A 24,838-nucleotide genomic window follows, 5' to 3' on the forward strand; every position below is an offset into this window, starting at 1 on the left:
AGGTTGTAGAACGAAAAAGGGTTGGGAAAGGCTTCCTGTAGAAGGTGGGATTTTAGCTGGGACCTGAAGGGAGTCAGGGAAGAAGATTCCAGACATGGGGGACAGCCAGAGAAAATGCCTGGAGATGGGAGAAGAAAGGTCTTGTTCAAGGAACAGCCAAGAGGTTGGTGTCACAGAATTTCACATGTTGGGGCAAGGGAGGGTTGGAAGCTGTGAAGTTTAAGAAAACTGGAGACATGGGGCGGAGCGGGGGGGGGGGGGGGGGGGGGGGGCAGGTTACAAAGGTCTTTGTATGACAGAGGATTTTCTATTTGATCCTAAAGGTAACAGTGAGTCACGGGTGACATAGCTGGACCTGTGATTTAGGAAAATGACTTCGAATGTTGAATGGACGATGAACTGAATAGGGAGACTCAAGCCCGGCAGAACCAATAACAGGTTCCTACAGTAGTCTAAGTGTTTAGTGATGAGGGTCTGCACCAGGATGGTGACAGTGTCAGAGGAGAGAAGGGGGCATGGGTGAGAAGTGTGCTAAAGGTAAAACTGACAGGGCTCGGCAGCAGCTTAAACACAGGAGGTGAGAGTGAAGGGTCAAGGGTGATACCTAGGCTGGAAAGATGGTGGGGAGGGGCTTTCCTCTGCACCCTCGTCTTTCTCTTTCAATAGGACTGAGACACTTCCTTAGTGCCTCTTCCTTAAATCTAAGGGGATTCTAAACTCTCCATAAATGACTAGGATAAAAGACAAAAACCAGAAATCTTCCCTGAGTCCCTGGAAGTGGCCCTAGTTTACCAGGTTAAATCTGCCCACCCACAAAACATGTCCCAAGCCAGAAGGAGAAGCAACTGTCTTTAATTGGGTCTCAGTTTTCTCATCTGTAAAATAAGGAGTTTTGGTTGAGATTTTGCTGTTCCATATGAGGCTAGAAAAAACCATGGTAAAAGCTCCCTCATATTCTCACTCAGGTCTCTGCAAGGAAAGGAAGCCAGCGACAGTGAGGCTAGAAAAGGAATAAAAAAGCTGAGGATAGGCTAGTCCCATAAGCTGGAGAAAGCCTTGATTATGGCTCAACGTATGGAGCCCTGGACCTGGAATCAGGAAGCCCTGAGTTCAAATCTGACCTCAGACACTTACTAGCTGGGTGACTCTGGACAAGTCCCTTAACCTCTCAGTGCTACAGTTCACTCATCTGTATGACTGGGATAATAATAGCTCCTTCCCCCGAGGTGGCTGTGAGGATCAAATGAGATACTATATAGCATGCTTTTCAGATATCAGAGCCTGCTTGAAATGCTATTAGTGCTAGCTATGAACAGAGACTTGAACCTGGCAGAGGCCTCAGGAGACGCTAGCTGCCCAAGGTCATTGAACTAGCTGGGGCAGGGCTGGGATTCAGAGTCAGGTCTTTGGCAGGCTCACAGCTCTTTACATGGTGCTCAGCTCTGCAAGGCCCAGTGCTCTCTTCCCTTCTCTGATCCAGTCTAAGCTCACCTTGTACAAGGTCTGCCTTGGCTCCTGGTTTTGTTCTCTGCTGCCCAGCACAAATCGCAGCAGCCCTTAAGACACTTAAAGACAACTGTCCTCTCCAAGTTCTCCAAGCTAAGCACTACTGCTTCCTTGAGCCATGCCCCTAGGAGGATCTTCCTGGCCACTGTCCCCATCCATCATCCTTATCTCTCTCCCATCGTCACCTTGGACCCTACTCCTGCAGCCATCCTAGGCTCTGAGAGATGAGCTTTTGCTTGTATTACCTGTAACCAGTTCACCACATCACTTCCTAATTTAATTTCCCACTTTCTGGCTCCCATTTATATATGTTTTCTTCTGCCATTAAAATGTAAAGTCCACAGATCACGTGAGCAACAACATGGAGGACTCCAAGGGTAGGGAATCTGCGGCCTTGAGGCCACATGTGGCCCTCTAGGACCTCAAGTGCAGCCCTCTGACTGAATTCAAACCTCAGAGAACAAATCTTCTTAATAAAAGGATTTGTTCTATAAAACTTGTACCCAATCATCAAGGCCCCCCCCAAGGACATCGAAGGCTACATGTAGCCTTGAGGCTACATGGACGAGATATTTTCTCTGATCCCCATAACTTCTCAAACCTCCCTAAAACAGAAATTATGCACCAAAGATAAAGCAACTTCAATGTCTCTATAGTCTAGGACAACCAGAATCCAAAAGAAGGTTAAAAAAAATTCCCAAACCCATAAACTTAAGCTCACTGACCCTAAATTCCCTCAACACACTTTCTCTACCTCCCTCAGTGAACACTAGCAAACTTAAGTACATGACACAGGCTTACAAAGACCACTCTACCCTCTGGTTCTGACACCCATTCCCAACCCAGAGTTGCGGAGATCCTGGCTCCAGGCTGCAGAAATTGGCTGCAAAAGACGGCCAGCACTGCTGGAACCCTTCAGGAGCAAAAGCCTTCCAGGAATCACAATCCTGCAGGCTACAAAGCTCTGAACTGCCAGTGCCAGGGTAGACAACCCCATAGAACTAGTGCTGCACAGCTCTGAACTGGGCCAAAGAGTAAAAGAACAGAGGGAGTGGGACAGGATACAATGTGAATGGGATGGAACTGAGGGGCTACACAGCACTCCACTAAGCCTGAGAGAAAGATCATAGCATCCAGTTGGGACCAGTTCTAACCCCCCCAAAAGTCACCTGAGACAGAGATCTAGACTAGTAAACTGTGAATTGTCCTGTGTGGGAGAAGGCTGAAATGATCTGAGATCCAGCCTCCAAAGAAACCACAATCAGAGGGGAGGGAGTTACAAAGTGGGCAGTAAGGGAAAGTAAGGGTGGGGAATAGACTGAAATTACCAAAGAATTCAGTCAGAAGAAAATTCAAAAAACTTGAAGATAAATAGATACATCAACAAGAAAAATAGCAACAGCAGAAAAAAAAATATGGCTTCCCAGATCTAGTAAACAAGTTCAGGCATTTATGGATAAATACTATAAAACAAAGAAAGTGATCCAATACTTGATGAGACAGAGGATTCTGTGGAATTTGAGAATAAGAAACCACAATAAACTTTTCCTGTATGACTCAAAAGAGAGATGAGAATTATAAAAACAGAATTTACGTCCTGAACAGCAAAAGTATGGGCAGAATAGAAAAAAAAACTTGAAAATGTAATGGCAAGCCTCACCAAAGAAACAAAAGAGAGAGCAATCGATTGGGAAGGCAAATACAAAGGAGTGAAAAGGCAATCTAGAAAAAAATGAAAAACATCATTAAAAGAAAATATACTCACAATACAGACAAAGCATAGAGACAACCTAAGGATTATAGGTCTCCTAGATGAACACAACAGGACAAAAACCCATCACACCATAATGAAGGATGTAATAAAAGAGAACTGCTCTGAACACAGAAAATGAAATACCAATCAAAAGAATTCATAGATTGCCTCCAGGAAAAAAAAATTAAGGCTACAAATTCCAAGACATAAAGTGCCTAATTTAACAACGAAATTCAGACGTAAGTTCTGCAAGTGATCAAAAGTAAGACCTTCAAATACAAAAGAAAGGAAATTCAAGTAACATAAGACTAGTCTGTAACCATCAGAAAAAGGAAGAGGAAATGGAATGATACATTCTGAAGAGCAATGGAGCTCAGGATGCAGCTCATGGTTACCTACCCTGAAAATCTGACCTTAACCACACATGAAAAAAGATGGGTAAATATTCAATAAAAAAGAGGCATCTGAAACATCTTTAGAAAGAAAACCAGAACTGAAGAGATGATTTGCTTTTTGAATAACCTAAACAACAGAAATGCAGAGAAAGTGAATAAATGTGATAGCCACAGACAGAAACAGTTTTAGTGCAACAGCAGAAGGGGCTAAGAAGAGACCTTTCTCTAAATGTTCACAAGGAGACAGGGGTGAAGGCAGAAATCTGGCAAAGGAAACAGTGAAGAGGCAGACAGAGGGCACTGTGGACAGAGCAACACCCTGTGAATCAATGTTTTTCTGTGGCACTACATTACAACATGTGGGAAGTTACATGAAAGCAGGCAGGGGACCAGGGAGATAGGAATGCGTGAGGTGCAGGAGTTAAATCAAGGGCTATGAGAGGAAGGTGACCCAAGTGATCTCAGAAAGAGAAGAGCAGGTAGGGAGGAAGTGGGGAGGATTGAACAGGAGGAAAAGAAGAAGGCCTACTTTGGTGGCAGGAGGGGTTCCACTGATAAATGTTCCCATGGGTAAAGAGAGCATCCTACTAGAATCCTTTTACGAGACAAATACAGTTCTAAAACCTAAAATGGACAGATAAAACACAGAAGAAAACATTAGGCCAGTATTATTAATGAACATTGACTCAAATACTTCAAATAAAATCCTATTAAACAGACTACAAAGATTTATCTAAGAAATTATTCACTATTATCAAGTGAGATCTATACTAGGAATGTAAGGAATTCAATATCCAACATTAGGACAACAATTAATATAATTAATCAAATTAAAAACCTAAATATCCAAAACCACATGATCATCTCAAGAGATACAGAGAAAGCCTTTGGCAAAGTACAACACTTTTCTGATAAAAGTCCTACAAAGTTTAGGTATAGAGAGGCCTTTTTAAAAATATCATAAGGCACATCTATCTAAAAAACAAAAGCAAGCATCTTATGAAATGGGAAAACACTAGAATCTTTTTCACTAAATATGAGAATAATGGGAGGAGGGCATAATTAGAAGTAAATACTTTTGAGGAGAGATAGGGTCAAAAGATAGAATAGAATAAATGGGGGGCAGGATAGGATGGAGGGAAATATAATTAGTCTTTCACAACATGACTTTTATGGAAGTCTTTTGCCTAACTACACGTGTATAACATATACTGAATTGTTTGCCTTCTAAATGAGGATGGGTGGGGAGGGAAGAAGGGAGAGAAGTTGGAACTCCAAGTTTTAAAAATGAATGTTAAACATTGTTTTTACATGTAACTGAGAAATAAGATATACAGACAATGAGGTATAGAAATCTATCTTGTCCTCCAAAAAAATAAAGGGGATAGGGATAAGAGAAGGGAGGGGTGTGATAGAAAGGAGAGCAGATTGGAGGAAAGGGTAATCAGAATGCATGCTGTCTTAGGATGGGCTGAGGGGAGAGATGGGGAGAAAATTTGGAACTCAAAATCTTGTAGAAATGAATGTTGAAAACTAAAAATAAATAAATTAGAATTTTAAAAAAAATATGAGAATAAAGCAAGGATACTCACTTTCCCCACTATTATTTGATATAGTTCTGGAATCACGAGCAGTAATAAAGCAATAGAAAGAAATTAAAGTAATAAAGACAGGCAACAAGGAAATAAAACTATCCCTCTTTGCTGATGACATATTGGTTTACTTAGAAAATCCAGAATCAGCAAAAATACTAATGGAGACATTAGCTGCAGCAAAGCTGCAGACTAAAAACTAAATCCTCATTTCTATATAATAATAACAAAATGCCAGAAACCATAACATAAAGGGAAATCTTATTCCAAATAGCTACAAAATGCATTAAAAATCTGGGGATTGACTTTCCCAAGCATAGAAAACCTTGCATAGATTCAATTATAAAATACTCCTTAAATAAAGAACAATATAAGTGGCTGGAATGTTCATGTTCATGGTTAGGCTATGTCAATATAATGAAAACGACAAAATTACCAAAATTAATTTATACTTTTAATGTTAAACCTATCATACCAAGGGGTATATTTTATAGAACTTGATAATACAAAATTAATTTGGAAAAACAAATGATCTAGAATATCAATGGAAATGGTGAGAAAACAAAGGGTAAACAGCACTTCCAGACCTCAAATTATATTAGAAAGCAGTGGTTATCAAACCTATGTGGTATTAGTGACAAAATAGAGATAGCTCAATGGTGTGTGTGTGTTGGTCCTTCATTGCCAAAGAAGACCATGCCAACAGAGAAATGATGACACAACTTGCACTTGACTTTGTTTTGAGTGAGGAAGGGCTGTGCAGGTCACCAGGCTCACTTCTCCTCCAGAGCCATCTGAATCCAGTGACCAGATATTCATCAGAATGACTGGAGATGACCCAGGATGAAGCAGTTGGGGTTAAGTGACTTGCCCAAGGTCAGACAGCTAGTGAGTGTCAAGTGTCTGAGATGAGATTTGAACTCAGGTCCTCCTGACTCCTGCACTGGTACTCTATCCACTGCACCACCTAGCTGCCCCAGATCAATGGAATAGATTACACAAAGGAGATTCAGAAACAACAGAATTCAATAACCCATTGTTTAATAAAGTGGAAAACATTAATTACCTAGGACAAAACTCCTTGAAACAAACTGCTGGAAAAACTGGAAAGCAGTCTGGCAAAAATTTAGGTTCAGACCAACACCTTACACCATATTCCACAATACAATCTAAATGTATAAATGTTAAAGATCATACTATGCAAAAGTTAGAAAAGAAATAGATCATATACCTCTCACAGCTATGGGAAGGAAATGTATTCTCAACCAAACACGAGAGAGAGGCATTACCAAAGATAAAACAACAACACACCAAAAAAACCAAAAGTAAATATAACAAAATTAAAAAGATCAAACAGGACTTGAACAAAAAAATACAAGAGGACACCCACAGCCCACCCCTGAAAGGAGGTGGGAGGTCCACAGATAATACACGCTGCGTATGTTTTTGGACTTTTTCAATATGTCAATCAGTTGTACTCATTTTTTTCCCCTCTAAAAAATATGATTTGTCATATGGGACAGCTCCTGGGAGGGCCAGGGAGGGGGATACTTAAGATAACTATGATGATATAAGAAACAGAAAATATCAATAAAAACTTATTTAGAAGAAACACAAACTCCTTGAAGGCAGAGACTGTATTGATGTCTTGTATTTGTATCCCTCATGCTTGGCACATGGTAAGTGCTTTGCTTCATTCATTCATTCGTTCATTCATATGAAATAGACTCAAGGTCTTTGATCATCCTGGGGCTCTCTGGCCATCTCCACTTTATTAATATTCTCAAGCAATGATGGACAGAACTGAACACCACACCCTAGACAAGGGTATACAGAGGGAAGTATTAACTTCTTATTCCAAGGGATCTATGTGGATAGAGTGCTTGGGAGTTAGGAAGACCTGAGTTCAAATCCTGCCTCCAACACCATCCGTCTAACCCTAGGCGAGTCACTTAGCCTTTGTTTGCCTCAGTTTCCTCACCTATAAATTGGGGATCATAAAAGCACAGACCTCGAATACAACACTCCACCTTCATCTCTGTGCCTTTGTATTGGCTTTCTCTCATGCTTGGAATGCCCTATTCCCTCAGTTTTGCCTCTGAATTTTCCTGACTTCCTTCAACACTCAGCTAAAATCCCACCTTCCAAAGGAGGCCTTTCTTAGAAATTATTTCATGCACTTAAAAACCTTACTATACCAAGAAGGGAGTTCACAGGTTTCATCACACTGTCAGCAGAGTCCATGATACAAAAAAAGGTTAAGAGCTGATCTATATACATCTTCTATGTACCTGGTAATTCACATGTTGTCTCCCCAGTTAAAATCGAAGTCCCTTGAGGACAACAGCTGGCTTTGCCTTTCTTTGTATCTCCAATGCTTAGTACAGTGCCTGACACGTAATGCTTAATAAAGGTTTACTTATGCCCAAAGGGCTATAAAATTACTCAGACCCTTGACCCAACAATACCACAACTAATCTGTATTGCAAAGATTAAAAAATGAAAGGAAAAGGACATATTTGTACAAAAATATCTATAGCAGCTCTTCATGTAGTAGCAAAGAATTGGAAATCAAAGGGAAGTCCATCAATTGGAGAATGGCTGAACAAGTTGTGGTATATGATTGTGACAGAATACTATTGTACTATAAGAAATGACAGGACAGATTATTTCAGAAAAAACCTGGACGTACATGAACTGATGCAAAGTGAAATGAGCAGAACCAGAAGAACATTGTACATAGTAACAGTGATATCATAAGGATGATCAGTTGTGAAAGACTTGATAATTCTGATCAGTATAATGATCCAAGACAATTCCAAATGATCTATTAAGAAAAATGCTATCTGCCTCCAGAGAAAGAAGTGATGGAGTCTGAATGCAGATTAAAGCATACCATTTTGCACTTTATTTTTCTGTGATTTTTTTTTTGGTTTTGGTCTGTGTTTTCTTCCACAACATGACTAATGTGGAAATATGTTTTGCATGACTGCACATATATAACCTATATTAAATTGCTTACTTACCTCAGGAAAGTAGGAGGGGCAGGAGGGAAGGAGAGAATTTGAAACTCAAAATGTTTTAGAATAAATGTTAAAAATTGTTTTTACATATAACTGGGAAAAAATAAAGTATTAAAAAGAAAAAATTAATAAAACTTTACTGACGGCCCTCAAGGATTATATAGAGGATCAGAAGGGATAATGTGTGCAAAGCATTCAGAAGACCTCGAAGTGCCATATAAATGTTACCTCTTGTTCTTACTGCATCATGCTGGAAGCTGAGTCTCTCTTAATCTAGCACAGGGTCCCATTAGCCTTCTTTGGGATGCTGCCTCTCACTGCTGACTCATAGTAAGTTGGCAGTTCACTAAGACCTCCAGATCTTCAGATTTCACCTCTAAGACAGGATGTCCCCAAAGTCCTAGTACAGATTTAAGCCTTTGGAGACACCCTATTCTCGCTAAGTGAACGACCCTGGACAAGGATCTTTCCAGTTGTTGCTGTTCAGTCATTTCAGTTCTGTCCGACTCTTCGTGACCTAACCTGGGGTTTTCTTGGCAGAGACACTGGAGTGTTTGCCATTTCCTTCTCCAGCTCATTTTACAGATGAGGAACTGAGGCAAACAGGATGAAGAGACCTCCCCAGGGTCACACAATTAGGAAGGATCTGGGGGCAGATTTGAACTCAGGAAGGTGAGCCTTCCTGGCTCTGAGCCCAGTGCTGTATGCACTATGGCCTCCCCTAGTTGTCAAGTGCCTCTCCAACCTTCAGTCTAATCATCTGCAAAATGAGAATAATAGAATCTACTTTACAGGGTTGTCGTGGGGATCAAATGAGATAGTGATGCATGTAAAGTGTTTCTCAAACCTCGAGAGGCCTTCTGTCTCCTTTGGGCTGAAGGGGCAGATGCCTGCTGAGAATGGTTTAAGCTCCTGAGGGAATGGTGCTCTCGTGAGATGGTGTCACTGAAGAAGCCCTTCCTGTAAAGAGATCATCCAGCATCTCCCATGGTTCTAGGCTTCCAGTCTGTGTACCTGAATCTGTAATCATGCTGAGGGCAAGCCCAAACAACTTTCTGAAGAGGTACTTGGCACACCTTGCCCTTAGAAATGTCATTCCTGAGAGGATCCAGCTCAGCCCATTCAAGTGCAGACAAGGAAAAGAGCAAGATGGCAGATACTGGACAAGACCCAGCAGTGGGGACAATGGACTGAGTCCCGAAGTCAATCATGTTAGCCATCTACTGTCCCCAAAGTAGGAGAGGGGATGGGGGGAAGTTTGCCACAGGAATCAGCAGCCAGAACCATAGAGGTGGCCTCTTAAAAGCCCCTTTGGGAGAGGGAGAAAGAAACTGGCATGTCCCTCACTATTACTAGCATATTTCCTCAACAGCCACTTCTCAGACTAGATCAGGGGTGCGGAACCTGCAACCTCGAAGCATATGGTCATCTATGATCCTGGAGCAGAAAAGACTAAGAAAACAGGACAGGCAAGTCTTTACGTTGGCCTTGCATCTGAACATGATGATATGGAGGGAGCAGGGCTGGCCCTACTCTCAATAAGGTTGGTTTAACAATCACAGAGAAAACACAAAGACAGAAAGACTACAATACAGCACTAGTTTCAAGGGGCTTTCTAATCATGAACCAGTCTATGACTGCAGGGAGGAGAGTAAGGAGACCACAGTCCTTTGGCACATGGAAACAGAGGAGGAAAATGGGGTACTCCTGGGGTGCAGAAGGTGTGGCCAACAGCAGAACACACTCTCACTTAGGCTAGGGTATTTAGGGGAGCTGCAGAACAAGATAAGATCTTGAATCAGACTGGCCTATATGTAGCGATAAGAATGGGGCAAGAAAGAAGACAGTAGAAGCTGAGGGTCTGCGACTGTGGCTTGGATTTTTCGTGTCTATTGGAGTGATTGGGAGCATTCACAGAAAGAATGACTGGGGAGGGGTAGAGACTATTTTATTTGTGCCTTTTGCTCCCCAGAAACCTACCATACAGTAAACACTTAACAAATGTTGGTTGAACTGAATTATGTGTCAGTACAGGGTCATAGCTTGTGCTGTTCCAGAATCTGCACAGAGTTCATGAGAATTAGAGGATAGGAGATGACAAAGCTTTGATTCAGATGCAGCCTCAATCTGCTTATCTGAATTAGATGAGCCAAACTTACTCTTTAGAGAAGGGGCATACATCAGCAAACTCCTTCCTACCTCAGGCAGATGCATTTCTGAGGCTGATCAATAAGGATATGTTTGTGACTACTGGCTCCAAAAAAGCCATTTTTTTTGTTAAGCATAGATAGTTTTGGGGAAACTCCAACCACAGATAGCTCAAAGGTGGCCCAAAGGCTTAGCCTGTCCTAAGCCCAAATCAGTGAGCTCATGCCAGCAGGGAGCTTTTCCAGAGTGGGGGGTGGATGCACTTCCTCCAGTAATCAGGCTATCTTGTGAAACCTACTTCCCATGCTCTCCCCTGAACTGTCCCAACCTCCAGTACCCGCTTCATCACTTGCCCAGTGGCCTGCACAAACTCTGCTGGCAGCCACAGCCCTGATTTCAGATTCAATACCTTCCCTTTCCCAGCTTTTCCAGTGAGGCTAGAAAGGTTCAGCTCATTAGAAATCATTCTCATTTCTGCCTTTGGTGGCAAAGAATCATGGAGTATGAAGGTTACAGCATATAATACTGCAGCTGGGAGAGACCTTAGAAGATGGACTGTTAAGAGCTGAGAGGGGCCTTAGAACATAAGAGGACTAGAACTGCAAGAGACCTTGGGAAGCAGAGGGCCAGAACTGTGAGGGACTGTGGGATGCAGAGGGCCAGAACCATGAGCGACCTTAGGGAGCAGAGGGCCAGAACCACAAGGGGCTTTGGGGAGCAGAGGGCCAGAACCGTGAGGGGCTTTGGGGAGCAGAGGGAGAAGGAATCTTGGGACTATCAGAAAGAGCCATCAGAGTGGAAACATCCCTGAGAGTTCATCTAGTACAAAGCCCTTTCAAAGCCAGGGAAGCCGGAGTAAATGGTAGGCCTGGAAGTGACTCCAGCCTAGAATTCTTCACTGCACTATACTGAAGAAAAGGTTCATAACTAGGACAGACACTGGCAGTGTGCTTCACAGCTCAGTGGTGGCAGGTACGCTGATCTGTGTCTGCTTTCCTCTCATGGAAGACAGGCATAGCTGGTAGTGAGCCCAGGGAGCACTAGCCAGGGCTTCTTGTGTGTGTCCACTTAAACAACAATATCGCTAACTTAGGACCTGGATGATGCATTTTTTTTGGTGGGTGGAAAGTATTTATTCCTCCTACCCTGAGAACAGAAGACCTGCTGTCAGTTAGGGGTGGGGAAGCTGGGGAGACAAGACCTTCCCTGGGCGAGTTAATAGTATTATTTAGTGGTGGGTCAACCTCAGCTTGTGTGCAGGGGGAGGGAGCCTGCTCAGAGAGCCTGGGCCTCCTACCCTGTTTGTGTTTGTATCTGGTTGCTATGAGGGGGAGCTTGAAGAATCTGGTGGGTTAGCATTTCTCATGACAACTTAACTGGGCATCTTCTCAGCTTTATTAGTCCCTGAGGGTATCCATGAAATATAGGCATTCAGGACTCCCCCAACCCACACTCCCCTGGCTTCTAGCCCCAAATGTACTCTGACTTCCAGAAAGCACCCAGACATGGGAATGGGAAACAAGGCTGGCCTACAACACCCTACACACATTTCTATCTGACTAGGCTGGGGGGGGGGGGGGGGGCGGGGGGCAGGAGGGAGGAGAGAGGGGAGAAGGGAACAGCTGTGTGTGGATTCTCCAGCTGGAAACTCCACCTCCAGCTCCAGAAAAGATTTCCAGGCTCCCTGGGGACTCTTCGTTGTTCGTTTCAATGCTTTAACTCCTCCTGCCCCAGCCAGTTTGGAGGAAAGGTAGATGGCCATGAGGAATTCAGCCAGAGACCAACTACAGCAGGCAGAATCCCTACAGCCTTTAGTTGCCTTTCCTGGCTTCAGTCTGGAGTAAATTCTGAGACTAGAGGCCCAATCCTTGCACTGGGAGGTTTCAGAAGACAGATGCTACATGGTAAACTGGGGCCATCATTGGACTGAGAATCATGAGGATCGGGGCTCAAACTGTGGCTCTCCTGCTGGCTACCTGGACGACCCTGGTCCTCCATTCCCTCGTTCAATATGAAAAGAGCTTTGAACTAGAAGACTTCTCAGGTGGTTTCCAGCTTCAATAGTCCATGAATGCATGAAACCACGCAACTACAGACTGTCAGAACCAATCAAGACCCACAGAGGTCCCAGAGTTCAAACACCCCATTCAGAGAGAAAGAAACAGACTGAGCAGGGCGACAGCGTTTGCCCCGGCTCCCATGGTCAGTTAGGGGAGGCAGAACCCAAGCCCCCAAATCCCCAGTCCAGTGATTCCGCTGGCTCTGGAGCCACAGGAGCACTGTCACATCCCAGGGGATTCTGAGCAAGTCATCACCAATGATGATGATGATGACGAGAGACAATGATGCAGTGGAGAGACCCTCAGACCTGGAACTGGAGGGTCTTATTTTCTCATCTGTAAAGTGGGGATGATCCTACTCATGATGCTGTGAAACTTCAGGCACTGTAGAATTATAATTATTATCCATACCTACCTTGAGCTCCCTCCCACTTTCTCCGATTTAAGATCATTTCTTACATTTCTATTGTCAGTAGTAAGGCAATGTCAAATAAAGACTCAAAACAGCAACATGTCCAAACTCTATCTCTAATCTAGTGATCATGGTCTCTGCATTTTCAGATATGCTCTCTGCCTTTCCCTGCACCGCAAATGTCCCCTCAAGGCTGTTGCAGACTTTAGAAATGAACCCTGCATAGCTAGGGCAGGGCATTTTGGGCATCCATGCCCCCAGGCCACAACGTCTGATACTGCTGCCATCCTTTTCCTGACTGTTGCTGCTGCACTTTTGTGGGCTTCCCCATTCCTTTCTCATAGCCCATCCTGCCCCACTTCCTAGTTCTTACACTTCATACCTTCTGGCATTGTGCTGAAAGCCCTGGCTGTGTCTGGTGAACAAAAACTATCTTCAGTCCAGGGCAAATCCCAACAAGACTCCAACATTACAGAATCAGGGAATCTCCAAGCTCACAGGACCTCAACCCGGTTCTGGTCCTACATGAAACAGAAATTTTCTCTATAACATCAGCAAGGTGGTTTCCCAACCTCTGCTTGGATAAATACACCCAGTGACAATGAATGCATTATTCCCTAAATAATGCCATCTAATTATTAAACAGCCCTAACTGTTAGTAAGTCCCTTCTTCTCCTGAGTTTTCACATACTGGTCCTAGTTCTTCCCTCTGGAGCCAGCAGAAAGCATTCAATCCTCTTCCACATGATGGTCCCCTTCAGCGAGCTTAAAGATGGTGTACCTTAAGTTCTGCTCCCCTAACACCTTTCCCTTCCCCACAACAAATTTTCTCTTCTTTTGGTTAAATGTCACTTGAGTTCCCTCAACCAATACTCAGATGACTCTATTTCAAATCATCTCATTATCCTGGATGCCCCTTTCTGGATGCATGCCAGACCACTGATACCCTCTTACAATGAGATGCCTAGAAATGACAAAATGCTTGTGGCTGTGGCCTGATAAGCACAAAGTAACAGAACTATCAAACTTTAGTCTTGACACAAACCTCTATCATTAAATCATCATAAGACATATTAGCTTTATTGGCTCCCATGTCTCTTTGCTGATTAACATTGAGCTTTTGGTAAATGAACACACTCTAGTCTTCTTCATTTCCCATGAACACTTGTTTGGCTACATCTTCCTCATCTTTAGTTAGTAAAGTTGATTTTTTCACTGTAAGATTAGAACTTTACACTTCTGTCCATTGAATTTAATGTTGTTAAATTCAACCAGCACCCATTCATCAAGTCCAACTATTTAAGCAATGAGGTACTCTTAAGAGTTCATAGGATCAACCCACCAAAGGCCTACTTTACAGAGCTAGACAAAATAATAACAAAATTTACTCAGAGGAATAACAGACTTAGAATACCCAGGAAAAAAATGGAAAATGGTAAAAATGTCATAGGAACAGTACTCCTAGACCTCCATCCATATTATAAGATAATAATCATCCACACTTTGTTACTATCTTTAAAAAAATCAATGGAACAGACTATACAAGGATGAATTAGAAGTAACAATTCAATAACGGTATTTGATAAACATAAAAACATTACCTAGGAAAGAATTCTCTGACAAGAACTGCTGGGAAAACTGGAAAGTCATCTGTCATAAATTAGGTTTATGCCAATAATCTTACACCATATGTAACAAATTCAAAATGGATATGTAATCTGAATATTAGAGATCACATCATAAAAAAAAAATTGGAAGGAAAACAGCTCATATAGAGTGCCATTCATAGATATGGCCAGGAGGTGAATTCTTCTCCAAACATGGGACAGAGGTGATCAAAAAATATTAAACAAGTGATTTTTATTATATGAAATTAAAAAGCTTTTGCATAAACAAAATTTAATGCAAATACTGCTGGTGAAAAGGTAAGTTGTTGACAATGAAAGCATTCTTGTATCAAATATCTCTGACAATGGTCTAATATCCAAGATATTTGCTATTGTTTATTGTGTCTGACTCTTTGTGACCCCATTTTTGGGGGTTTTCTTGGCAGAGATAATGGAGTAATTAGCCATTTCCTTCTCCAGCTTATTTTACAGATGAAGAAACTGAGGCCAATAAGGTTACGTGACTTGCCCAGAGTCACTCAGGAAGATGAGTCTGACTCCAAGCCTGGCACTCTATCCACTGTACCACTTGGTTGTCTCTCCAAGATATGCAGATAAGTAACAGAAATATACAAGTCTAAAGACAATTCCCCAAAAGACAAACTGTCAAAGGAAAAGCACATGCGAATTAAAAAGAACTCCTGAGATTTCAATTCAAATCCAACAAACTGGCAAAAATAATAAAAGGTGGGAATTGTCAGTTTTGGAGGGGTTGCAGAAAACCAAGCTCACTAATGCACTGTTGGACTATGAACTGGTCCAACCAGTCTGGAAAGCAATTCAAAGAGAATGACTAAAAGATCCACGCCCTTTAACCTAGAGATCCTAGGGATATACTCAAAGGAGATCAATGCCAAAAAGGAAGGTCCCATACGCAACAGAATGTTTATAGCAGCACATTTTGAGGCAGCAAAGAACTGGAAACAAAGTAGGTGCCCAATGAGGCTAGGAAGTGGCTAAACAAATGGTGGTCCATGAGTATGGCTGAATGTGTCCTTTACTGCCGAAGAAGACCATGCCATCAGAGAAATGATGACATGACTTGCACTTGACTGTTTTTAGTGAGGGAGGGGGCTGTGCAGGTCACCAGCCTCACTTCTCTTCCAGGGCCATCTGAATCCAGTGACCAGATACTCATCAGAATAAGTGGAGATGACCCAGGATGAGGCAATTTGGGCTTAAGTGACTTGCCCAAGGTCACACAGCTAGTGAGTGTCAAGTGCCTGAGCTGAGATTTGAACTCAGGTCCTCCTGACTCCTGCACTGGTGCTCTATCCATTGCACCACCTGGCTGCCCATGTGTGGCTGAATATTACTGTGTTATAAGAAGTGTTGAACAAAGATAGGAAGATGTGTGAATTGATGCAAAAGGAAATAAGAAGAATTTCGAAAACAAAATAGCCAGTGACTACAACAACATAAATGGAAAGCATAGCTACAACAGTCAGAACTGAAAGCTATGAAATGAGAATGACCAAGCTCAGTAAGGCCCAGGAAAGAGATGTCAGGTGCCTCTTCTCATGTGTTGGTTGGTTTTACTGAACCTTTTCCCTCTTCCTTATTAGAAGGGATGATTCTCTGGGAGGAGTACAGGAAAGGGAGACATTGGGAAATGAAGGTGATATAAAAACAAAACATATCAATAAAATGTATTTTAAAATGTTAAGAGTTCTTAGGACCATAAATCTTGAACTAGAAAGGACATTTGAGGGCATCAAGTCTAACCCCTTACTTTTACAAATAAGGAAACTGAGGCTTATGGCAAGTAAATAACTTGGCATCATAGACAGAATCTGCACCCAAGCCTTTGAACTGGGCCACAGGAGTGAGAGGTAGATCTTTTTCCTGACCCTTTCCCTAACCCACAATCTGCCTTCCCACCCCCCACCAAGCCCTTCCCTGCATTCTACCAGTGCTGCCCATACTTCCTCGATGAGCCACGTGTACCTGCATGGGCTGTATCTTCGGTTCCTTTTGGGTCTCCTTCGCCTCCTTTGGGGGCCGCTGCTGCACGATGTACTCATAGGTGGTTAGTTTGTGCCACACTGGAGAAGTGGGACAGAAGAGACACTTCACTGGAGGCCTACTGGCTCCCTCCCAATCATACAGAGGAGAAGCAGTTGCCCACTGGGTACAGAGACTTGAGCAAGGAGAAATCAGGTCATGGCCTGCACTGAGAATCCCCCTTAGTGGGATGAAGGAGACCCAGGAAGTTCAGGAGGAGCCTTAGAGCCACACTGGGGTGTTACAGATTAGGAAAGCCTAAGTTTTCCCTTTAATTCAAAGGCAATGGAGGGTTACGTGGAAAGGGCACACTCTGCTATGGAACAGGGGACAGGAGTAGGACAGCTGAGGGCTAACTGGGTCAATGTAAGTGCATCTCTGGGACTTTTTTCTTTTTTAAAAACCAACCAAAACATCTCCCTTTTATCCCCTAACATTGCTCAGTATCCAAGAAGACTGAAGCCTATTTTGCATCTCAGAGACGACTGTGCACGTGAATAATAGCCAAGGGTCCCCAGCTCAAAGACACCAGGAGCCTTGGCTAACACCCTAAGGCCACTGTTAGTGGCTGAAATACCTGCAGAACTCTGGGAGCCCAGGAGTGCTGCCCTCGTGCTACTGGGCAGTTGACAGTCTCATAAAGAGGCTCATAGTTCTAAATCCCACAGAGAGGGGTGCCACCATGTGGGGAGCAGTGTAACTGCAACAGAAACACAGCTCAGGGAGCAAAGACAGGGAGGGTGTGGCCTCTCATCATCAGGAAATTCCTTTACAGACTTGCAGAATGTCCAAGCTAAAGGGATATGGAATGACACAGCTGGAAGGGACCTTGAAACACGGAACATCAGTGCACAGGAGAGAAACTCCTAGAATTAGAAGGGACCTTTCACATCATCTGTTTCAACCCTCTCCCTTTATACATGAGGAAAACTGAGACCAAGAGGGGAAGTAACTTGCCCAAGTTCCTATGGCTGAGAACAGCAGCCTCAGGAGTAGCTACAAACCAAGGAATCTCTCCACTAAATTATCCTGGGTTTGCTGTTGGGAGGGGAAGGGGTTAGACGGGTGTAGGTTTTCAAGAGAGGACCAGAATCTCTGCACCTCCCCTCTCCTTGTTCCCCTCACTCAAGCCAAGTGGCCTCGTGTCCCCAAAAGAGCTGGCCGGGCAGACCAGAAGCTCCTAATGCTGCTAGACAAGGCCAGGACAGGCACAGGGCGATGAAAATGCCAAATTACATACGGAGATAAATGTGAAAGCAGAGGAGATGGCCCAACAACGTCAAAGAGAGAAGGCCCAGCAGGATGAGCAGGGCAGCCAAGGCAAGGATGGCAGGAGCCTGGGTCTCCACGGGGGCCGCTGGGAGAAACACAAACCATACGTCTGTGTGGTTCTTCAGGACTGAAAGACAAACATGGGACACTGCTGTATGGGCTCCTGAGCTGGTTAGAGAACTGCGCAGAGGGATAGAAGAGGCGTAGTCCCGACAGGAAAACACTCCACTGCTGCAGCCCGAGAGCCCCCACTGAAAAGGAATGTAACCACTCTGCCGAGGATCTTTGTGTGGAGAGGTGGAGGGAGTCTGGAGGATTGTCCCATCAAAGGGCCTTCCTCCGTAGTCCTGAGAATAGAAGAGTCTCACACCAGCCTCCAGCAGGCTTCATGCCCCCACCTGAAGGTCTGTCGGCTGCTGCTGTCTCTGTCTCCAGCCTTCCCCCCATCACACACTGCCCACTCCAGCTTGGCTGGCCCACTCTCCCTCCTCTGAGCATGGCTGTTCCTTCCTTACTCCATGCCTTTGCTTACATTTTCCCTAGGCCTGAACTTGTCTCAACTCTCTTCGAGTGCTGAATTCCTACCTGTTCTTGAAAGTCCAACCCAAAGGCCCATTCTCCACAAAGCCTCCCGTGACTTCCCTCTTGGACTAGTACAGTACTTTGTTTCCTACACTTCTGTGCACTTCTGTGCAGCACAGCTTCCTAGACTGTGAAGGTCTTTGAGGACAGGGAACATGTCTTAGACAAACCTGACACTAGCCCAGAGCTCGACACAGTAGGTCTTTAATACATATTAGCAGAAGAAAAGGAGAGAGGTAAGGGAAGCCACCTGACCTTCCTCCTCCGGTTCCAGAGAGAAAAGATCTCACCTTCAAAATGTTTGTTGGTCCGAAGTCGCATCGGGTTGATAAAGAACTCTACAAAGATGTAGAAGGCGATGAGCACCAACAGCAGGACCCCCAGCAGGGCTGATGCCACACTGTTCAGGAAGAGCCTGAGAGAAAAACAGATGCCAACTCTGCATTGGCTGGGGTACTTGTGGGCCTGCCTGATGAGACTCACAGTGACCTCTGGCAGAGACAGCAGGTCCTCCTGCCCAGGCCTGGTGTTCAAACCCTCTCCTCCCAGCACCAACTCTGGGGAAGGCCTCAGATTTCTCTTATGTAAACAGGGGGTGATTAACAGGGAACATTCCATACCTGCACAGATGAAGCCCTGAGTCTGGAGGCAGGATGACCTGAGTTCAAATGTGGTCTCAGACATTAACTGTGTGACCCTGGGAAAGTCACTGCACTGTTACTGTAAAATAGGGGTAATAATAGCTCCTACCTCCTAGGGATGTTGTGAGGGTCAAATGAGGTAGTACTAGAAAGCACCTGGTGTGTAATGCCTGGCACACAGTAGGTAATGTACAAATGCTAGCTTGCTATGATGATGATGATGAGGGTGGTCACAGGATCATAGGACTGAGAAGCCAGAAGGACCCTCAGAGATCTAGGCTAAGACCCTCCTTTCCAAGAGAAGTACACTGAGGTTGAGATTACAAAGGCAGCAAGTGTCTGTTATCAGAGCAGCAGCTGGACTCAAGGCCATCTTCACCAAAGTCCCCAGAGTGAAGCAAGCAGAAGTAAAGTGACAATGTGCACAGGGCAGTGACTGTACTTTTTAAAACAGAAACAAACCTGGCCAAGTCCACAGTCAGAAAAGGTCAGCATGGGTTACAGAACAAATAAGATACTCATGCTGTTAATTCATTAAACCTGGAAAAACTTCTATGAACTGATGCTGAGTGCAGGGAGCAGAACCAGAACATGATACACAGTAACAGCCACAGTGTGTGAGGGCTGTTTCTAATGGACTTAGCCCTGCTCAGCAATGCAAGGACCTAAAACATTTCCAAAGGACTCATGATGCAAAATGCCATCCATAAACAGAGAAAGAACTATGGAGTTGGAACACTCCATAGTGAGTGAAGCAGATTATTTTCTCTTTTGTTATGTTTTGTTTTTCTCATGGTTTTTCCCATTCATTATAATTCTTCTATGCAACATGACTAATGTGAAAATTTGTTTAATAGGAAGATTGCATGCCATAGTGGGGAGGGAGAGGGAGAAAATTTTAAACTTATGGAAGTGAATGTTGAAAACTGAAAAATAAATCAATAAATTTGGAGGGAAAATGAAGAGGTCTGAGCAAAAAAAAGGTTAAATTAAAATCTGGAAAAAGAGAGGGAAAAAACTTTTGAGAGAGGCAGGAGATTTATTTTTCCTTATAGAAAGATATAAATAGTTTAGAGTTTGTGATTTTACAAAGGACTTCTTTATTTTTGCTTATTTGATTTTTTGCTGAAACAGTCACTGAATAATGACTATGAGTTCACTGGTTTACTACAGCACTTCTTAAACTGTGGTATGACTCCCGTTTAAGAAGGGCTGAAGGGGTTGCTAGTGGGTGACCCCTTTTCCCTAAATGGCAGCATTTGATGGTGTTTTGTGACCTGAGGGCACATGCAGTGCAAAGTGCATCTGCTTTATGTTCAGAACCAAGGCTGCAGTGAAGTTGCCCACGATACAACACAGGTAAGCACTGCCAGAAACACCTCAGATTCATTGCAGGTTTGATTTTTTAATTCATTTTTGGTCATTGTGCATTCAGAAACCTTTTACTGTTGCCAAATTTTTCTCGACCCCACATGAGGTCTTGACCCATAGTTTAAGTAAGAAGAGTTAGAAAGAACTCCCAGATGAGAAAACTGCCTCCGTCAAGGTTCTCACCTTGCCTAGAACCCTAAGAAGGTAAATGTCAGAGACAAGACTTAAATAAACTCTCTGGCCACTAGTCCATGCTTATTAAATTATAAAGAAATAAGTAAGAGCAGCCCAAGATGAGAAGGCTGCAAGGCCAACACTGATGAGAGATCTCCCAATGTGTCAGAGTACCAATTACTAGACTTAAATTAAAAATTAAAAATCATTCTATGAGATGGGAAAAGGGAGGAATGCAGAGGGAAATTTAGATAATGTAAAAACAAAAGACATCCAATTACTAAGTGATGCTAAACCGATGAATTAATTAATCAGTTTCCCCTCTTTGCAGAGGTAGGTGGAGCTATTTGATGGAACTGGAGGCAACAAAGACACTATCAGCCACCTCAGTAAAAAGGGTTTCCAGTCTCTTAGCGAGGAGAAAAAATGTAGAGGAAGAAGTCTGGGGACACCCGGAGAACAGCACCCAAAAAGCAGAGAAGCTTAGCATTAAAAGCTCCCTCCTCCAGTCCTTACCTGTAAAATACTCTCTTCAACAGACCTGACAAGTTGCCATTCAGTCTTGCTGGGAGAAATCAGAGCTCTGAGCCATGAAGATCCTATGTCAGACACATGAACTGTGTGGCCCTGGCTAACCTTCCTCAGACAGGCCTGGACCAGTAGGCCTAAGGGCCCTTTCAGCTCTAGAACTAGGATCCTATGAGCTGGACTCTCCCTCTGATCAACTAGGAAAGCATGATACTGTCAAAAACTTTGTTGGAACTGAGGATGTAAGGTTAATGGTGGGTGGGGGAAAGAGTTAATGATCTTCCCCACCCATTAATAGACCTCAATACCTTCTGTTAACTCCTATTGAGGCACGGGGTCAGAGGATCCTGCCCTCTGGCTCTGAAAAGTGTATAAATACTCTGAGGTGAGATTTTACTTTGGGGCTTGCTCACTGGAAGTGTTGGTCCAGCTAGATGAGGCTCTGGGTAGCTGTAAGGCCCCCTCCCGCTCCTGGCTTTGAAAACCCAGATGTTCTCTCTCTAGTGACTATTTATGTATGTAATGGTCAGACAGCTGGATCTGTCTGTTGATCGGTGATGGGATGTATTGCTAATGGTCAGACAGTTGGAAGCCCTGTCTCTTGGTCTTTATTTCTCTGCCTGCATTTTCTCTGTTGGTATGTAATTAAAGAAGATAGCTGACCCCTCAAAAGTTGCTTTTCTTTTAGAAAAGCAGATCAAAGAACCTGTGATAGCAGGTCATCCTGGATTTGTCAGGGTGCTTACTGCTACACTATATCTCCAGAATAATTTGTTATCATTCAGTTGTTTTTCAGTCACTCTCCCTGGCCCCCTTTGGGGTTTTCTTGGCAGAGATACTGGAGTAGTTTGCCATTTCCTTCTCCAGCTCATTTACAGATCAGGAAATTGAGGCAAATAGGATTAAGTGACTTGCCTGGTGTCACACAACTAGCAAGTATCTGAGGACAGATTTGAATTCAGGAAGAGGAGTCTTTCTGACTCCAGGTCTGGCACTCTTTCCACTGTGCCACCTTCAGAATAATACTAGACTAGTAACCCCATTCATGAGCCCTCTGTTGTCTGAGGCACCTCTTTATCTGGGGTAATTCTTCTTCCTCCCTAAGTGGAAAAGAAAGGTAGTGAGACCTATAAACTGAGGACACCAGCATAGTCAAGTTGGATATTGTAACATCCCCACAATAATATCTCATTTTTCCCTTTGCTTTTTTCCATGCAAAATATAAAATCAAATTCTTCAGCCAATAGAAGTGTTTGGGATATCCACACTGTATTGCTTCTCCTGCTCCCCTCCTTCCCTTCCAGTTGGTCCAAAGAGAAGGGGGAAAGACTCTGAAGGAATAGGATTTATACTATAACAAACCCAAGGGTTCATCCAGCCAAATGAATGTCACTCTTTTCAAGAGAGTCTTCATGGGAGGCAAGGTGTTACAGTGGGAAGAGCAATGCATCCAAGTCAGGAGACCTAAGTTCAAAATCATCTGACATTTCCTACCTTGAGAAGTCATTTCACTTCCTTGGAGGAAAAATTCTGTAAAATGACAGGACTGGATCAATGACCTCTGATGTCCCTTCCAGCCCTAATGCTAGGATCCTATGATCTCAAACAATACTACCATTATTCAAACCATGTCTAGATTTCTCTCTTCGGCTGACCTTCAAAGTCTTCTATGTAGCCTTTTCATTATCACCGGGGGAAATCTTTATCCTTTGGGGGCAAGAGAGCTGAAGTTTCTGGGGGGAGGGGAGGTACCAAGTCTAATCAGGAAGGGGTGGAAGGATGATTAGAGAGTGTTCAAAACACTGTGCTTGGTGCCAAAGCACCAGGTCTCTGTGATTTACAGTGAGTCATGACCCTTCTCTGTAAAGGGGAGTGAGAGCGGGGTTGACTGACAATCTCTGAAGTCCCTTCCAGGCCTAACACTGGAAGTTTTAAGGTACCTTGCAGATCTAACATTCCAGGTATGTTTCCAAGTGCTTCTCTGTCCCTTTCCTTCCAGAAGCAGGTGGGAAGGAAAGCCAGCCCCATCAGCTGAAGCGTCACCAACTATTCCAAGTGGAAAAGATGCCCTAGTAGGCAAGCTTGAGGGGCGCCATGAGCCTGGCCAGGCCAGGCTCCTGGAGGGCCTCCCCATCTCCTCTGCTCTTACCAGTAGTTTCTCTCCCCCACGCAGTTGTTGAGCCATTTGCAGTGATGGTCAAAACCACACACACATTTGTTGCAGGCACTGCAGTGCTTCGATCGGGAACTCCTGCCGACAAAAGCTCCAGGTTAGTCTGGGGAGCATTCTGCCCTGCCCCCAACCCTGTCTCAGGCACAGATACAGGAAGCAATGGAAGAAACCCAGGGAAAAGTGGTAGCTGGGGGGTCAGGGTGGGGCACGGTAGATAAAGCAAAGAACTTGGAGTCAGGAAAACCTGAGATCCAATCCCTCCTTGGACACTTACTATCTATGCAACTCTATCACTTCACCTCTCTGTGCCTCAGTTTCCTCATCTGCAAAATGAGGATAATAATAGCATCACCTTCTCAGGGTTGTTGTGAGGATCAACAGTTAATATATCTAAAGCATCTGTAAATTTTAAAGCACAATAATAATGCCAGCCACTGTTGTTGCTGTTGGGCCTTCATTTTCAAAGAGGACCAATGACATCACATCATCAAGAAATCCAGCAGCAAGACAAGAGTCAGGAAGGCTGGCGTTGGCCTGGGATGCAGTGCATGGTGCTGGGGTCTGCAGTGTCTCACCGAGCTCTAAGCACTCCAATGCACCTGCTTTAGCTGCCTGCATGGCCACTGGAACAAACTGTTTCCACCCACCCATTCACATGCTTAGGGAAGACACCCCCCTAACTCACCAACAGGTTTGAGACCTGTCGGTGTAGCCCATCTGCTGAGACAGTTGTACCCGGATGTGGCCTCTGTGCATGCCACAGCCTCTTGAAGCCACAGGACAGAGCTGGGTGACAGGTGGACACCAAAGGTGGATGAAGAGGCCTGCAAAGAGCTTGGCAGCTCTTACACGAAAGGAGTTAGTCCTCCCTGAAGACCTCGTAGCAGGGCTGCTCTGTTGTTACATAGTGCTCAAAAGATATTTTTCTGATGGATCGACCACATGGAGTATAATGGCCTGCATTTTCTTATTTCTGTCAAAGGCATTCTTGAAGTGTAGAAAGAACACTAGACTCCTGGGACTTAGATTATAGAGCTGGAAAGGACCTTAGAGACCACCTAGTTCAACCCCCTCATTTTATGAATGAGGCTTCTGAGGGAGAAAATAAGCACTGACAAAGTGCCTACTCTATGCTAGGTACAAATATTATCTCACTTGATCCTTACAACAATCCTGCAGCATAGGCACTTATTATCTCCATCATATAGTTGAGGAACCTAAGGGAGACAAGAATTAAGTGACTTGCCTGGGGTGACCAAGGACTAAGTGTCTGAGGCCAGGCCCAGCACCCTACGCCCTATGGGTGACTTGTGTTAGTAAACGTCTGAGGGAGGGCTCTGAAGTGAGGTCTTCCAAGCCCAGTCCTATATCCACTGTGCCCCTCACTGTCAGAACCTGCTCGGATTCTTCCAGCCTCCACTCTATTGATAATCTGCTAGCTCCCTGATTGTAAGAAATTCACTTCCTCTCCCCAGGCCTCATTCCCCTATCTGTAACATGAGGAGGTTGCAGGGGACGAAGCCTTAAGCCTCTTTCC

At 44.0% G+C, this 24,838-nt stretch overlaps 1 protein-coding gene across 21 annotated transcripts in view; it reads right to left on the reverse strand.

Annotated features, from left to right (window-relative positions):
* Positions 1-24,838, reverse strand: part of LOC140521240 (palmitoyltransferase ZDHHC1-like) — a 58,983-nt gene that overhangs the window by 15,316 nt on the left and 18,829 nt on the right. For all 21 annotated transcript variants that reach the window (XR_011972843.1, XR_011972839.1, XR_011972840.1 and 18 more), the window contains 4 exons: positions 23,278-23,379; positions 18,705-18,829; positions 17,801-17,959; positions 16,504-16,601 (listed from right to left, as the gene is read on the reverse strand). Coding sequence is in view for 17 of the 21 variants with exons in the window: in XM_072636050.1 (XP_072492151.1) it covers positions 16,504-16,601; positions 17,801-17,959; positions 18,705-18,829; positions 23,278-23,379 (484 nt within the window). In the remaining 4 variants the exon portion in view is untranslated. The remainder of the gene's footprint in view (positions 1-16,503; positions 16,602-17,800; positions 17,960-18,704; positions 18,830-23,277; positions 23,380-24,838) is intronic.

Source organism: Notamacropus eugenii, chromosome 1 (genome assembly GCF_028372415.1).
Source record: "Notamacropus eugenii isolate mMacEug1 chromosome 1, mMacEug1.pri_v2, whole genome shotgun sequence".
Classification (NCBI taxonomy): Eukaryota; Metazoa; Chordata; class Mammalia; order Diprotodontia; family Macropodidae; genus Notamacropus; species Notamacropus eugenii.